We start from the raw sequence: 16367 nt of genomic DNA, 5'->3' as shown, positions 1-16367 counted from the left end.
AAGAAGATAATTGGTAAATAACTATTACACCTAAAGTTAGTAGTCAATAAACAGGAAAAAGGCTCTGGAAGGTCACATCCAGAGTGTTGGAGTTCAGAACAAATGCAATAAAATGTGTCACTGTCCTGAATTCAGGTATATTATCAGCAACCACAATAATCACTACTTAAATGAATACCAAATGATTGTGTGAGGTGACGTGTCTGATGGGTTGTGGGTACAATTCCTCGTTAGTATAGTGGACAGTATCTCCGCCTGTCACGCGGAAGACCGGGGTTCGATTCCCCGACGGGGAGGTTTCTATTTTCTACCAGCTCTTCATTATTTACCAACACTAACATAACAAACACAACAACATCATGCATGATCCTCCCTGTCAAATGCAGCGAGGATATAAACCTGTGTCATTCACACACAGAAATAAAATCATGTGGCAAATATAAGTACATTTAGGCTTCTCTAATTAAAATAAATAAATAAATATATATATGTGTGTATGATATAGGATTTTTTTATTTGTTTGTGAGTATATTTGTTAACCTGTGTTGTATTAATTTCTACGCTGTTTTCCCACAATGGGGACATGTGCATTGTCACAGCAGCAAGTGGACAGTAATAGAATATAAGAGCAGCAATAAGAAAAAGAATAGAGAACAATAAATACTAAGTACAAAACAACCCTATAAGAACAATAATAGTAAGAAATATGTAGTAAAATTTTAGCCTTGACATTATTTACATTATTTACGTATTGAGGTTTACTGGGAGCAGTGTTGATTGTACAGTCTGTTTCGAACCGGGCGGGAGCTGTGTGCAAGCAGGTGATATCATTATCATCAGTCATCATGATTATACTCCCCTGTGTTTAGCCTAAATATTTGCATGAAACAATTCACTGGTGTTGTCATTTGTTGTTTGGTACTGTTTTTCCTGTACTAGTATAATCAGTGTCACACGCTGTTGTATACTTTCTGTTGTTTTATTTGAACTCAGACTAGATTCCAACAAATAAGTGTTTCCGCCCGGTCTCGAACCGGGGACCTTTCGCGTGTTAGGCGAACGTGATAACCACTACACTACGGAAACTGTAATATACCGTATATGCATGTATTTTTAATCATAAAAGAAAAAAAAAGGACCAAACAGATATTAATTCTAGAGTTTTATCAAATTTGTCTTAACAACTTGTTGCCTTCAATTAATGTCAATGAGAACATGAAACTGGTCACAAACTTATGTAAAATGCAGTCAAAGCAACAATAAAAAAATATAATAAAAAAAGGAACACAAACACATACACTAATAATACAGGCGTCTCAAATTGTGAGAGCAAATCCAAATGCGGGCAAAGCAGGGAAATAAACATATAGTTTGCTCACCGTCATTTTGCATCTTTTGCTGTTGGATTTTACAGCTTAACATAAAAGTTATGCTTTTAATTGAAAAAAATGGCCGGGCACTCATCTCACCCGAAGAACTTAATAAAGTTATTTGTCCTTATAACCTGAATTTTCTTGTACAGTTCTTTGGTACGTGTTGAGAGTTTCCGTAGTGTAGTGGTTATCACGTTCGCCTCACACGCGAAAGGTCCCCGGTTCGAGACCGGGCGGAAACACTTATTTGTTGGAATCGTGTTTTCTCTAAAATTCATTGTAGAACATATACAACCGCACAGCTGATAAACTTTGTAAAACATCATACAACACAGGTTGACAAATATTCTTCCAAACAAATAAATATTGTATTATTATTTTATTTAGAGTAAATGTACTTATATTTGCCACATTACTTCATTTCTGTGTGTGAATGACACAGGTTTATATCCTCGCTGCTTTTGACAGGGAGGAACATGCATGATGTTGTTGTTTTGTTAGTGTTGGTAAATAATGAAGAGCTGGTAGAAAATAGAAACCTCCCCGTCGGGGAATCGAACCCCGGTCTTCCGCGTGACAGGCGGAGATACTGTCCACTATACTAACGAGGAATTGTACCCACAAACCATCAGACACGTCAATGTTTTAGTATTCATTTAAGTAGTGATTATTATGGTCGCTGATAATATACCTGAATTCAGGACAGTGACACATTTTATTGCATTTGTTCTGAACTCCAACACTCTGGATGTGACATTCCAGAGCTTTTTTTCCTGTTTATTGACTACTAACTTTAGGTGTAATAGTTATTTACCAATTATCTTCTTATATGCACTAGAGTTTATCTTCTCCAGTCTCTGACACTGAATGAAGAGTTGAGGAAGAGAGACGGAGTTAAAGCGTTTACATAGTGGCCAGAACGTGCATTACATCCGTATTGGTTCAGCACTACCATAGAGAATGAATGGGAAATGGTTTAGGGCGGTTTAGCTAAACGGTTGAGTTTCCTATCAGCTTCTGATTATTTACCAAGATGGACAAAAGTAATATACCATCAACACCGTCACTGGACCTTGTGAATGTAAACTAAGGAGGTGTAAAATGGCTTCCAATCTTACTATTTTTACATATTGTGATGTGAGGAAACACAGACTCATTTTTCAATTGAATCCACGGATGTCACAAAAGAGGGAGGGGGTCATTCCACTTACATAACTACATTTTAAATAAACGGTTTGTTATAGCATATATATTTTCACCCTATAAGGTTTTACTTTCATTCTATAAGATGAAATATCTTAGGCTTCCAAATAATTCATCTAAAAAATCTGATTTAATTTTCATTATAAGTGTTAAATGTAATTATTTTCACACACTCTATTTTGGATAAGGGGGACTCTGAATAGCTCTCTAGAGTAGCTGATTCAATGGGTGGCTGTGGCTCAGGAGGTAGAGCGGGTTGTCCACTAACTCAAAGGTCAGTGGTTCAATCCCCAGTTCTCCTGTCTGCATGTCAAAGTGTCCTTGGGCAAGAAACTTAACCCCAAATTGCTTCCAGTGGCTGCTCTGTGTGTGGTAGATTAGTAAAGTGCAGAGATACTGTCCACTACACTAACAAGGACAGAAACAATGATACACACAGCTGTGTAAGCCAGCTAGTGTTCTTTTAAAAACTACCCAACGTGGTTACGTCTTAGGCACAGTGACATGTTTTTGTGTTCATTCTGTACTTGACATTGTATCCTGTCCTATGAAAACTGATTTATTCAAGGCAAAAAGCAGCTGTAATATTAACATGTTGGCAAGTTTACTCAAAAGGCTGGAGCTACACACACAGTCCTTAAAGGTTAAATTCACTGTGAGTCTGGGTTTTTGGTGGGATTTGTGGATGATAATAAAAAGATTAAATAGTGAATAATAAAATAATTGACCAAAAAACAACAACGTTCCAACAAGGGTCTGACACAGTGATATTAAATGTAGCCTGTAGGGTTAAGGATGAGTCAGTGGAATTGAACTTCATCAAGTATCACTGAATCAATTTAATGTAGAATGCAGAAATTAAACACATTAGTAAATGTATGCACTATATTTAAGTTTAGATAAATATGTATTTTTTAAACTAAACAGAAACAGTTATAACTGAAAGTATTTTTCACTTAATATTTATTTAAAATCATTACAGCTACTTAAACATTTTTAAAGTAATCAGTCTGTTGAACTTATTCAGTTTTACAGTGCATGGTTAAGTATTTATAGTGGCACTGTGGATATGCAAATATATATCATAAACTACAAAACCTACAAATGATACAGTTCAATGTATCAAATGTCAAAACAACTAAATAATCATGGTTTCATTCACTTTTTTCTATAAACATCAGATATAAAAACTATCTTATGCATGTGCTCTTCCTTAGAAGTACATGTAAATTTATGATTTTTTGCCAAAAACAAAAACAAAGAAGGAAAATAGTTACATGTTAAATACAATTACTACTACAATACAATTAATACTATACATCAAACATGCAGCATGTAATATTCATTAACATCTGTCTGTTGTTATTAGCAGTGCTTTAACAAAATAAAGTATTGGAAAGACAGAATTAATGCTTTGTCCAACGTTCCCAAATCAAGACGGTCTCTTCTCATGTGTTTCGATAATCCTTTAGATCTCACCTTCACACTTTTAACCTTGTGATAGCGGTGATGAAGAAAGTGCAATAGTTATGTTTGTCATTCTGATGAACAGGAGCTGTCTGCTCAGATCAAGTGCTGATGGAGTTAGGCATATCGGAGAGATTGGACGACAAATTGTAACCATCTGAAAAAAACAGTGACAAAACAATATGATTCAGTCTGTGGCGAAACAATACAGCTGATATTAAAAGAAGAGGCTGTGCTTTTAAATGGTACGGTCAGACTGCATTGACAGAGTAACTGCGATGACCAAAGTCTGCTAACAGGTCTTGAATGTCTGTGCAAAACATAATGATAAGCCGTCAACTTATTGTTGAGATAATTCCCTCTGGGCCAAAGTATTGGAGTGACATTTGATAAACCGTATACTGCCAGAGAGACAAATAACGATCTTCACGAGCATTTAGAAAATGAGGCTTTGTTTTTTTCTGTTTTCTCAACTGTTGCTATACCTCTTCCTCCTCTTCTCAAGTTCCGGAAAAAACCCAATCCACTTGATGATGAGTTTCCAGCACTGGTGGTCTAAAATCAAGAATAAAGGTGAAAACATGAATTGCCATAATATTCGAAAAGGGACTGGTGAGCTACTTACAAAAAATGACATGAATAAGAAAACTGTTCTTACCTTTGTTGCACTGGAACTTGCTGACTTGGGTGCAAGTTCTGACCGCACCTGAAAAGTGAATTCACCAAAATTACTATTTTACTGAATACGTTTGCTTTCAAGAAAACATGTTTAGAGGTTAAATTTGTATAATTTTATTTATTTGAGGCAGAAACTGTTACCATTGTTTTGGGTTCCAAACCCGCCACTGCCACTAATTTACTTTCATCAGCAATTGCTCAATGAGGTAATATTATGGATCCCACTCCTTTTCTTAGCAAGACCTGCCCTACACTGCTTCTGATTGGCTAGTGATCGTTGTTCATTGTTTGGTTGGTTAGGTTTTGGCATAATGAATGAGATTGGTCCGAATTAGGGTAAGAATATCAGTGTCAATCAGAGGCAGAGTAGGGCAGGCCTTGCAAGGAAAAGCAGCGGCTAAGCAACACATGCTAATACTAAAGCTATCAAGCCAGCTTCTGACAGTGGCATGCTCAAATACATTTTCATTTTATTATTACTGGTTATGATTATTACAGGAAGTTATGACTAAAAGGTGTGAAAGCTTGACTTGGGTAGGAGAGCGTTCTGCAAAAGCATTATTGCATTTCACACTTTCACACAGTTGTTGATGAGTTGTACTTCATTCTTGTTTAAAAAATTCAGTGATGAGTTTGAATAAGTGTACTGGATAATCTATTACGGGCGTAGATTACTTAATTACTTCTACTATTGATCTCCCCTCATCAAACCAGAGCATTAAATGCTTGTTGCTATTGTATGGTTCAATTTTAAAGTCCTGTGACATAGAATTATAAATCATGTTTTAGTGTCTGGTTAACCTTTAAACAAATGAATGGATCATTCAAAATGGTCTTTCTGAATTGTATTTGACCTTTTTGTTTGAGATACTAAATCAATAATCTATAGATATCTCAGTAAAATCATGATGTCCCAGGATTTGTTTCATTTATCACTCTGGAGACTCTTTGCTGGCTTTCTGCTGTTCAGCAGCAAATTCACATATTAAACATTGGTATATAATAGTAGACATACATACCTTTTTGTCCAGCAGCGTTCCAAAAACCAATATGAAGAAACCCTTTATAAAGACACACAGAGTAACATCAGGTAAGCAAAGCAAACTAAGAGTTAAAAAGTCAATTGAATAATTGAAAGTTCCATACTATAACATAACAACAAAACATACATTAGTAACTACTGTGTTACTGTATCATATGTATGTACCTGCAGCGAATTGAAGAATGCAAATGATATATGGATTCCTCTGTTGTTTGGGTTTGTCAAGATTCCGACTCCCAGTCCCCAAGTTATTCCAAAAAATGGTGTGAGGACAGCCAAACTCCTAATAATGACCAGTAGAACGTGCCTGTCATCTGCTTGTGTAGAAACTGCCCTTCTCCTCAACATTTTGTAAATCACCACGATCAAGATCAGGAGGTTTATCACTACTATTAGCAGCGCAGGGATCACAAACGCCAGCAGAGCTCTGGACTCGTCCCAGTTGAGCCAGCAGACCCCTTCTCCTCTGATGTATTCATCTTTGGATGCTGTTACAGCTATAGTTATAGTTGCAATAATTAAGGGTGCCCCATAGCCTAGAGAGAATCCAATAGCCAACATAGACTTTTTAGTCAAACCGTGGTCAAAGACATTGACTGTGCGGTAAAGCAACAGGAGACCTGAGGCTAACATCCAGAAGAACAGGGCTAAGTAGAAAAGGTGGATAAAAAATGTAGCTGCAGTGCATGCTGGTGGGTTTTCTGTGTCTGCATCTGAAATGGCAGCCCCAATAATAAACCAAATATTTGCAATCAGGAGAGACACTGCAATGTTAACAATAGAAACATGGCGTAAGTACGATGTGTTGTTCCTTCTTATTTTTCTCCATATGACAGCTTCAATGATGAGGCATATGACCAAGGAAGCCATGGATATGCCAACGCCAATGTAGGATATAATATCTAACACAGGGTCATCTGGACTGTTGGGTGACATTAGGATTGAGAACGAGGTCAGATGGTTGCAGTTGCAGGTGACAGTTTCGTTAACATTGGATACCAACTCGCAGCCCTCATCGTCCCATCCTCCGAGACCATCGAAGAGACTGAAGTTCCAGAAGACACACTGAGGTTTTCCCAGAGTGTCATTTGTAATATCGAATGTGAATGATACATTATTGATGGTGTTACTGGACTGAAGAAGAACCACTCTCCCATTGATGAATTTGATGGTTGAATTGTTTTCAACTCTTGGAGGGAGTACGTTATCCATTGAGGCAAATGTTATGACTGTGATATTATTGCTTCCACCATCAGGTATGTCTACCACCACTGCAGAATCAAAGTCTTCATTGAAAGTCCCTGTAATTGCAGTTTTGTTCAAGAGAATAAAGGGTGTGTTAATGGTAAAAGAGTCATTGGTAAGGGAGTTTGTTATGGTCTCAACAGAACGCAATAATGTTGAGCTGGCACTTTCAACTCCACTTCTTGTTACTGGACTGGTTTCGTTATTGTTTAGATTGTCCCATGAACTCCTTGCCTCATCTGTGGTGAGGACACCAACAGCAAATAGGACATCCTACATTAAAAAGAAAGAAGATATTAGACGATGTGAAGTGCAGTTAATATTTTCATTAACATGAATTGTTTAGGACAGGTGTTAATCTCAGCAGACTAATACACATACCTGCATTGAGTTTTTAGATACTGTGATTTGTGATGATGATGACACTGCTGCTACATTGTCTAGTATTTGAACAATGGCATTAATGTTATTGGCAGATTCAACTACAGCCGTTGTGGAGTTGAGAGTAACACCGCTAAGTCGCTCCAAGAATCCTGGCAGTGACTGGCTAGTCAAGTCCTGTGAGATTTAAAAGAAAAACATTATATTTACACAATAATTAAAGGTTCAAGTTAAAGCTACTATGTACATGGTTTTAATTCATTTATCGTATTTTTAAAATTTATTCAAACAGCATGAGATTGTAGAAAAATGAAATAATCCTGCTGAAATTAGGAATTGGCAGGTGCAATTTGGAAGTGAAGCTGAATGCATCATTATGAGGGCTAATACATTATCAACTGGTAAGCTTAAATAATGACGAATCATTTGAAATAAATATAAACAAATATACAGTACCATTTAAACGTTTGGATACACTTTCTCATTCAGGAGAATGAGAAAATCTGTCCAAATGTTTGACTGGTACTGTACATCCTCCCAAATGTTAATATATTCTATGCCACTCCAAATGTGCTGTCAGTGGCGAACAGTATCGTTTAGGTGCATTCGTGATAAAAACAGTGACATTTCTAAACACAGTGAACGATAGATCTCTACAATGAGGGCAAAAACATAGTCATTTATATTACAATCAATCAATGTTAATGATTGTTTCCTGGAAGGAAGACCCTGACTGACTGTGATGTATTGTTGGGAGATTTGAATACCTACTGAAGTCACAGGCCACCTGTGTTTAAATTCTACACAGAAATGACCACTAGATGGTGCCAAAGTAATAAATAAATATGTCCATAGTAACTTGACTGAATTGATCTGAATGGACAGCCTTGTGTGTTTTGCAGTATGTATACACTCTTTTTAAAAGCATGTATCCAGTTATTATAATGGTTATATGTTTTTTTAACTATTAAACATGATCACCCTTACCAAAGATTCACATATATCATATACAAACTAATGTATTAGTAATTTTGAGTGAGAAAATAATTGGCAAATAAAAACTTCTAGGTGAACAAATAATCATGATTATCTTACATAATTTTCATGCAAATTTGTAATTTCTCTTGCCATCCCTAAATGCTTTTAAGACTTGGATAAAACCAATATTTTGTTTCAGAAACAGGAGAATCAGGTCACCTCAGACTGATCGAGCAGATCCTGAACTGCCTTTAGGATGCAGTTGCTTTGTTGATTGACCCATTTACCCTCAGTTCCACTACAAACGGCTGTCTGTTCTCCCGCTTCATCTGGCTTGCAGGGAACTTCAGCCACGTCACCATCAGTTCCATTGCCAAAGACTGGATCATTGCGACAATCAAAGGCTGCATAGAAAGAAATAGATTATTATCTCAGAAACAGTACAGGAAAAAAAAAATCTAAAAGTGAAATGTAATAAATGTTTTGTAATGTCTGGATCAGTACTTACTGTCTGTGAACTTCAGGGTTATAGTGCGTTTAAATTGATCATGGGTTTCCTCTTGACAAGTGAATGTGATTTCCGAGCTTGGACAACTTTGGATTGAGAACTGATGGTTTACACTATTTGAGCCTAAACATAAAAACATAAAACAGTACTCCAATTAGAAGAAGTAGAAGAAGAATTTATTTTAAATAATCAATATATACATAATTTTTTTCATATAGTTATTAAAGAACTAAATTATTTCACAAATTATTTAACAATTGTTGATTTGCCTTTTAGTGCTTTTTTTCAGGGTTACCTGCTGCAGTTGTGCCTATAATCTCAACCGTGTAGGTGCTTTGGACAGAGCACTGCACTGACACCACTTTCCCAACCGAACACTCAATAGTGCTTGTGATCGGCGACACTTGGATCAAGGGTGTCTCTTGGATAGTAAATTGTCTGTTGGATTTCTGTCGGAAAGCCGCTAGGCCTTGTTTCAGTTCACATTCATAAACTCCTGAAATGAGAGGTGATCGTCAGTTTATGTATAAAATACATGAGATGACACCAGCATTAGGTGCCAAGCTCAGTTAGTACATAATTTGTTAAATAGTTGATAGAAAATGCTTTAAAATATTTTGTACATATTGTATATTCACAAGCATTTAATAACAACGTTTATGTATATAATTTGTATTTGTGAGATTTTTGGTTGATATATTGATATAGGAATTGTTTTACTCCCTACTATCAGTATCGGCATTATCATGTGATAAATAACATGTGCACATACATTTTGTTAGCATTGTTAGGTCAGGCTAAACACTGAAAGTAGCGACAGTGTTGATTTTGCACCATATGACAAGCCAATCAGAGTTCTGCATTCATGCAGGTCACAGCACTAGGGCAAGTGTCCTTGACAGCACTTGCATTGTAAATGTGTAAACAATGTACAAATCCCCCCCATTGACTGCAGTGAAGCAGATCCAAAGCTTTTCTTACCACTGTCAGTGTCAAAGGCTTTTGACACAGTTAGTTTGGCCTCTCCATTATTAATTGAAAAGGTATGTAAAGAATCTTCGATTATTTTGATGCCGTCACGTGTCCACTCTGCAGTCAAACTGTCAAGATTGAGATTCTCTACTTGACGGCCGCACGTCACAATCACATTCTCCCCAGAAAATACTGTAGTTGGTTCAAACGTTAAGGGCTCTGTGCCTTTAAAAAATGAACACAATGGTCAGACAGTTATTACACATTAGTGTATATGTATATATATTTATTTATTTTTTTAATGTGTAAAATTGTCTTACTGTCAAATATTATAGGGTATGTGTCTTTCAGATCTCCAAAGATCCCGGATTGTAGTGCATTAATTTCTGCATCATTAAAAGCAGATGCTGTGACAGTATACTCAACGATGGTGCTTCCACTCCTGTAATGTAGAAATTAATCCCAGTGAGCCACCAGCAGGTATCATGTTATCCATTTAAGACCACATTATATATGCTCTGGAAACATGACGTTAACGACTTACATACAGACGAGTTTTGAAAACTGTATGATTTCTGGTTTATGTTCAGTTAAGATCTGTTACTCAAAATAAATGGGGGTTCTAAATTAACTTTTTTGTCCACTGACCAAATGGCTAATGAATGTTGAAATTCCACCAGCCGCTCAATAGATTACCATTGTCTTTCTGGCTGGTGAGTGAAGCAAGTCTACTGGTCACATATTTTACCAGCATTAGGCAGGTGGCTAGTGCTAAAGGCAATGTAAGCTTCAAACATGATTCTGACATGGAATGAGTAAGTGAAATGAAAATACACACATTTGTAAATAGCCCCATATATGACTAAAATTTGCAATGCATATTTAACTTAGCCACTCATAGTGTTACAAGACCACACTGTGATCAATCGAACTATACCTCCAAAATATCAGACTGAGGCTTCTGGACTTATGTGCCACCACTTTTCTCTTTACCTAATTATCAATAATAATCATAGTAATAATTACTTGGACAATATTCTTATATAGTGTACTGCCAACTTCAACAACTGTCAAACTGTCAGTAGAAAATTATGTTATTCCCAAAATGGATTTAAGGAGAGTAAAATCAAAAGAATCAGCTTACCTTAAATTAAGTCGTGTAACTGCTTTGAAACCTGAGATGCTGGCAGCACATTGTTTTTGAATCTGTTAGAGACAGAACATAGTCTACTTTAAATAGGCTGTACAATTACATCAAATATTAAATACATTCATTGCATCAACACTGTGATAAAACAGAATGACACAGACAGAAGACACATTAAGACTTACAGTGTTACTGATGTTTATGTAAACTTGGTTTGTTGGAACATTGAATTCAGGTTGAAAATCCATGTCGATGGTGAATGAAAAGGTCATCTCTACAACAGAGACAGTTGTTATCACAAAGAAGCAGCATCCCAAGAAATACACAACTTGATTCTCTACATGTAATGTGTGATACCCTCTGTTGTTGTTGTTGTTGTGTCCATTGGCGTTGTTGTCATAATTGGCGGTGTTGTTATCAATGGCGTCGTTGTCATGGTTACTGGCGCTGGTGTTGTTGTCATTGGTGTTGTCGTCATCGGTGTTGTTGGCATTGGTGTTGTCGTCATCGGTGTTGTTGGCATTGGTGTTGTCGTCATCGGTGTTGTTGGCATTGGTGTTGTCGTCATCGGTGTTGTTGGCATTGGTGTTGTCGTCATCGGTGTTGTTGGCATTGGTGTTGTTGTCATCGGTGTTGTTGGCATTGGTGTTGTCGTCATCGGTGTTGTTGGCATTGGTGTTGTCGTCATCGGTGTTGTTGGCATTGGTGTTGTCGTCATCGGTGTTGTTGGCATTGGTGTTGTTGGCATTTGTGTTGTTGTCATCGGTGTTGTTGGCATTGGTGTTGTTGTCATTGGTGTGGACATTGCTATAACAATATAGCAATACTAAGCATCATTAAATGCTCTTTTAGGTAAATGAATGCTGTTTTATTTTCCCAAAAAGGGTCTATTCAAGAAAGCAGGTTGAGTGAATGTGGAAATCCATTCCAGGTTTAAACATAATTTTAACTCTTTTTTTGGGGGTAGACTTTTTTTTCCTATAACTTTCAGGTTGTCTGAACAGTTCTCCTTAAAATCTTGTTGATGCTTTACACCTATCAGATTCGGATCTCATATTTCTTATGAAGTGACGTCACAGTCAGGTATCACAATGTGGTACAGCTGAAAATACTTTTTAAGATTTTATATGTTGCACAGCTAAATGTAAAGTGAGTTTTTAAAACAGGCTTTACAGAGCATCTTTTAACAGTGTTTCTGTGTTCATCTACATTTGTTAACCCTCCTGTTGTCCTTGGGTCAACAGGGTTGATTTAACTGACTCTGATTATCTGTTCTGGATCCTAAAACTCTCATGATTTTCCCATCTTGAACTTCATCAACTCAGAGTTCAGAGATAGACTCAGAGTTTGTTAAACCTGCTTCCTGAAACAGACCTCAAGTATCTTCTGTTACCAGAAAAAATACAGGCAAACTTTTTTCCATACCAGTAGGTGTTGGACATGGCGTGATACCTGCAGAGAAATTGAACATTCAATTTTTATACTTTTTTCCATATAAAACTGTATCATTTAGATAATAATCAACATCAGATATACTTATATACTGTTTTAGCCTCATTTGTCATCTTTCAATACTTTCAAAGGAACAGCTGAACACTCTATGCTTACTTGTGAGTGGTTGACAGAACTGTTTATTAGAAGGAATGCTATTTATGCAGCTACAGGTTGCACTGGTGGTATTGCTGCATGTGCCGTAGGTGTTACACTGGTCACATGACCAACCGTACTGCTCCTCACACTGACATAACAGTCCTCCGGTGGAGTTTGGATAGCAGCCTTTAAAGAAAGTTAAACCACAGTAGTCAGATTATACACTATTCTATAAAACAGCACTGAATCAGCCATACAAATGAACAGTAATTCTTACCTGTGGTAAAATTTACGCTTGTTACACTTAAAGACTTGGTGATGAGTTGTGGATAGTCCAAATTTATTAGGAAGTTCCTGAACAGATCAATGAAATTTGATGGCACACTGGCGACTGGGATGCGCAACTCAAGGGATAAATCATATTCCACAGGTTCTGTGGGGGAGAACAAGAAAGGGAGTTACCATCATAGAAACATATTCACAACACTTTTTCATCAACTGCAGTCATTATGACATGAATTGTAACTTTTTGGCTAACTTTTTTGGTTGGTGCTTGAATTGGAAATGTCCATGGTGTATGTGCAGTCTGTGGATGGAGGCTGTTTGAGCCTACAGCAAAGTGTATATTTCAAACCACTGAAATAGCTATTAGATTTTTCTCAGTTTTTCTAGTGCCAGTGTAATTTTCAGGAACACACAAAGCTTCAATATCTAAAGTTCATGTGTCATACCTAGCGGAGGGAATGAGGGTGTTGTTGTCACTGAAGAAAAGAAAAGAAGAAAAAAAATCTGATTAGTTCTATTTCACCACTTTTCATAATTAGCATTGACAAATCAAACACATTGCTAGTGTTTTCACAGTAAGCCCCATTGCCACCTACATAGAACAACTCAACATATGAATTTACTATTGATCAGTCATACTACAATAATATCTTCAATATGTTCATGTGTCATACCAATCGTTGTTATAACGGATGGTGTTGTTGGTGCTGTAAAAAAACAAAGAAAAAAAAACGCATTATTATATTTTCAATTACACACTGTATATAACTGCAAAACCATGGAGGACATTAAATGCAGTTTTTCTATAGAAAATAATAATATCTAATATTGTTTCTGATTAGTTCAATTCACAATTTCACACACAAATTCTCAGAGCAACAATCACAGAATAATATTCACAACATTTTTCACCAAATGCAGTCATCATGACATGAAAATGTAACTTTTTCAGTTGGTGCTTGAATTGGGGAATTCAATTACACACTGTATTAGTTTTTCAAAACCATGCAGGACATTTAATGCAGTTTTTAGCAAATAACTCCCAGAACTAAACAGTAGATGTTTTTAAATGTCTCTTATATGTTAATCATGTTTAACACTACAGCTAACAAATCTCTTGTACTTTATTCATGCAAGGCAAAACTTGATTTTCCTCATACCAAAAAGCAGCTATTAGAACAATTACAGTTCATGCCAAAGAACACGAGGGAGTATTTAACTGATTGTCACTGGTTCCTTGTTACATGATTATAGTAGCAATTACTTCTCTCTCACCCTCTTGCCAAAAATGGAAGATTGAAAATGGAAGAATGGAGGAACACTGGAGGCCACTTATTGAAGCAAAAATAAATCTAAATCTTAAAACTACAATGCTTTTCCTTGATAAAATAGCCACAAACAGAGTGTTGGAGGGGATTTGATGGCCAAAAGAGGCAATAGCCCTAAAAATACCTGATACAAGACAATACACACTTACCCATAAATGTTCCTGATTTATAGGCAACATTAAGTCCATTAACAGTATCCAGAAAAATTTAAAAAATAACACAAATCATGGTAATTATGATTGTTGGTCTATTTAAACTCAACCTACAGTAAATGGAGTTAGTTCATTGGTTGATAGAGTTAGACTCTATTGCAGCAGGATTATAAATAATGGTGGAATGGAGGTATCTGAATGTGTAAGTAACTATTAACTACAGCTGTATGTAGTAGAAGTATAAAGTACCAAAAAAAAGTATGTTACAAAGAATGAAGACTGAATCCACATGTATGTTTTTTCCTCAGTGCATGATAAAACAATGTAAATTGAGTCATCATCTCTTCTGGTTGTGCTGAGAACAGCGCTTAAGCCTACCTGGTTGACTGGTGTTTAGCTGACAGTACTGGCCATCGTCTGGAAGGCTCTTAATGCATCCACATGTGTTACCAATGATGGCATCACAGGGTTGCTGGCTAATGCAGTTGTCATATGACCAAGCAAAGTTCTCCTCACATCTGCACTGGTATCCGGCCACATCTGGTGAACACACTATACGAACAAACAGTAGTACACATCGTCGAGATTCAATGACATGTTTACCGTTAGGAATAAGATATATTTGACAGTGGCAAACAATAGGGCTCCAAAATGGAAGGACATCCTACCTGTTGTGGTCTTAATGTTGGTTATTACAGATGAGCCACTGATTTGTATTGGAAGAGTGAATGTGTCCAAAACCGTTTTGAGTTGGTCAGGGTCAGAGAGAGATACAGTAACTTCGATTACAAAGTCAGTCTGATTTATGATAGCTGTGAACACATGAAACAGACAAACTCAGTATAATGAATGGATAGTTCATAATTCAGTGACAATAAAGGACAAATTCTTCTTGTTGCTTCTTGTTCAGCAACTTGGATGTTTGAGCTTCACTGTGAATGATATATGTGCATAGTCTGACATTCCTAGACTTTCTGCATATTCATTTCCTGATTCTGTTTTAGTGAGCAAAAACATATTAGGTGAATTGTTATTTAAAGCAGAGTATTGTTATATATGCTATGTAAAACATGTCTGGTGGGGATCTTCAGCAATAAGCTACTCACTGATAAAGTTCATACAATCTTTCGATACTGTCAAAATGTTACTCACTCGCTCTTTTTTCTCTGGCGTGTGACAGTTTTGCATCCATCCATTCCTGGAAAAATAATTGTATCTGATTAGTTCAATTTCAGTTTGTCATAACATATCATAACTTCATCAGACATTACTTGTGTTTTCACAGTAAAGCCCATTGCCACTAACATAGAACAACAGTAACTACATATGAATTTACTATTGATCAGTCATACTACAAATGGCCTTTAATATGTTTAGTGATGCTGTCAAATCACACTAGTATCTCATGGTATAAACTCTTATTCTTACCTCAAAGAACACATTCAGTGACTCTGTGTATCCCTGCTTTTCCAGACTGTAGTACACAGCCAGAAGGACAATCATGAACCCTACTGCCTTTAGTAACGCCATCCTGACTAGAGGGGAAATCAACACAATAATATCTAATTATCAAATCAGAACAATCAGGTGTAATGTATACATTTGTTCCTTGTGTTATTAATAGTAACACATCTTGATTTATAGGTCAACATCTTGATGTATTGAATCTACAAGGTTCTTGTAGCTTTGTTCAAAATGCTCCCAAGGAAGCCAGAAATTTAAAAAAAAAAAAATACAATACAGTATGTTCCTGGGTACTGGGGTGGAAACTCATAGTTGTTTGTCAAGTTTAAAGGCTTGCTGGCATTCCATTTACCACTGTCCGTGTTTGTGGTTCAGCATGTTGGCATAGAAACAAATTTGCTTTCACTTTAATGTCCGTGTGAGAAATGTGGAACTAACCCTAACAGCTGGCTATCTTATTCTAGCATAAAGACTGCAAACTGTTTTTTTGTGTAGATTAAACAAATAACTTGTTTATTAGTGAGCTTTGGATGTGTTGTTAGGTGGCTTTGGTT

General features: G+C 36.4%; 1 protein-coding gene and 3 non-coding genes across 4 annotated transcripts; 2 read left to right on the top strand and 2 right to left on the bottom strand.

The window, feature by feature from the left end:
* The first annotated feature begins 224 nt into the window (after nt 1-224).
* Nucleotides 225-296, top strand: trnad-guc (transfer RNA aspartic acid (anticodon GUC)). The gene has a single exon. It is a non-coding gene; the product is annotated as a tRNA-Asp (tRNA).
* Nucleotides 297-1013: 717 nt separating this feature from the next.
* Nucleotides 1014-1086, bottom strand: trnav-aac (transfer RNA valine (anticodon AAC)). The gene has a single exon. It is a non-coding gene; the product is annotated as a tRNA-Val (tRNA).
* A 456-nt stretch (nt 1087-1542) lies between these two features.
* trnav-cac (transfer RNA valine (anticodon CAC)) lies at nt 1543-1615 on the top strand. The gene has a single exon. It is a non-coding gene; the product is annotated as a tRNA-Val (tRNA).
* A 2679-nt stretch (nt 1616-4294) lies between these two features.
* On the bottom strand, nt 4295-15879 carry LOC133997390 (adhesion G protein-coupled receptor F5-like). The gene is made up of 16 exons (XM_062436964.1): nt 15778-15879; nt 15018-15147; nt 14728-14901; nt 12862-13017; nt 12603-12770; nt 12420-12446; nt 11352-11801; nt 9857-10072; nt 9171-9371; nt 8587-8771; nt 7390-7566; nt 5929-7281; nt 5741-5782; nt 4702-4749; nt 4529-4598; nt 4295-4353 (listed from the first exon to the last, which is right to left on the bottom strand). The coding sequence occupies exons 1-16, from the start codon at nt 15877-15879 to the stop codon at nt 4295-4297; spliced, it is 3558 nt and encodes a 1185-aa protein (XP_062292948.1).
* Nucleotides 15880-16367: the final 488 nt, after the last annotated feature.

Source organism: Scomber scombrus, chromosome 17, assembly GCF_963691925.1.
Source record: "Scomber scombrus chromosome 17, fScoSco1.1, whole genome shotgun sequence".
NCBI classification, from domain to species: domain Eukaryota; kingdom Metazoa; phylum Chordata; class Actinopteri; order Scombriformes; family Scombridae; genus Scomber; species Scomber scombrus.
This window is presented reverse-complemented; position numbering and strand designations above follow the sequence as displayed.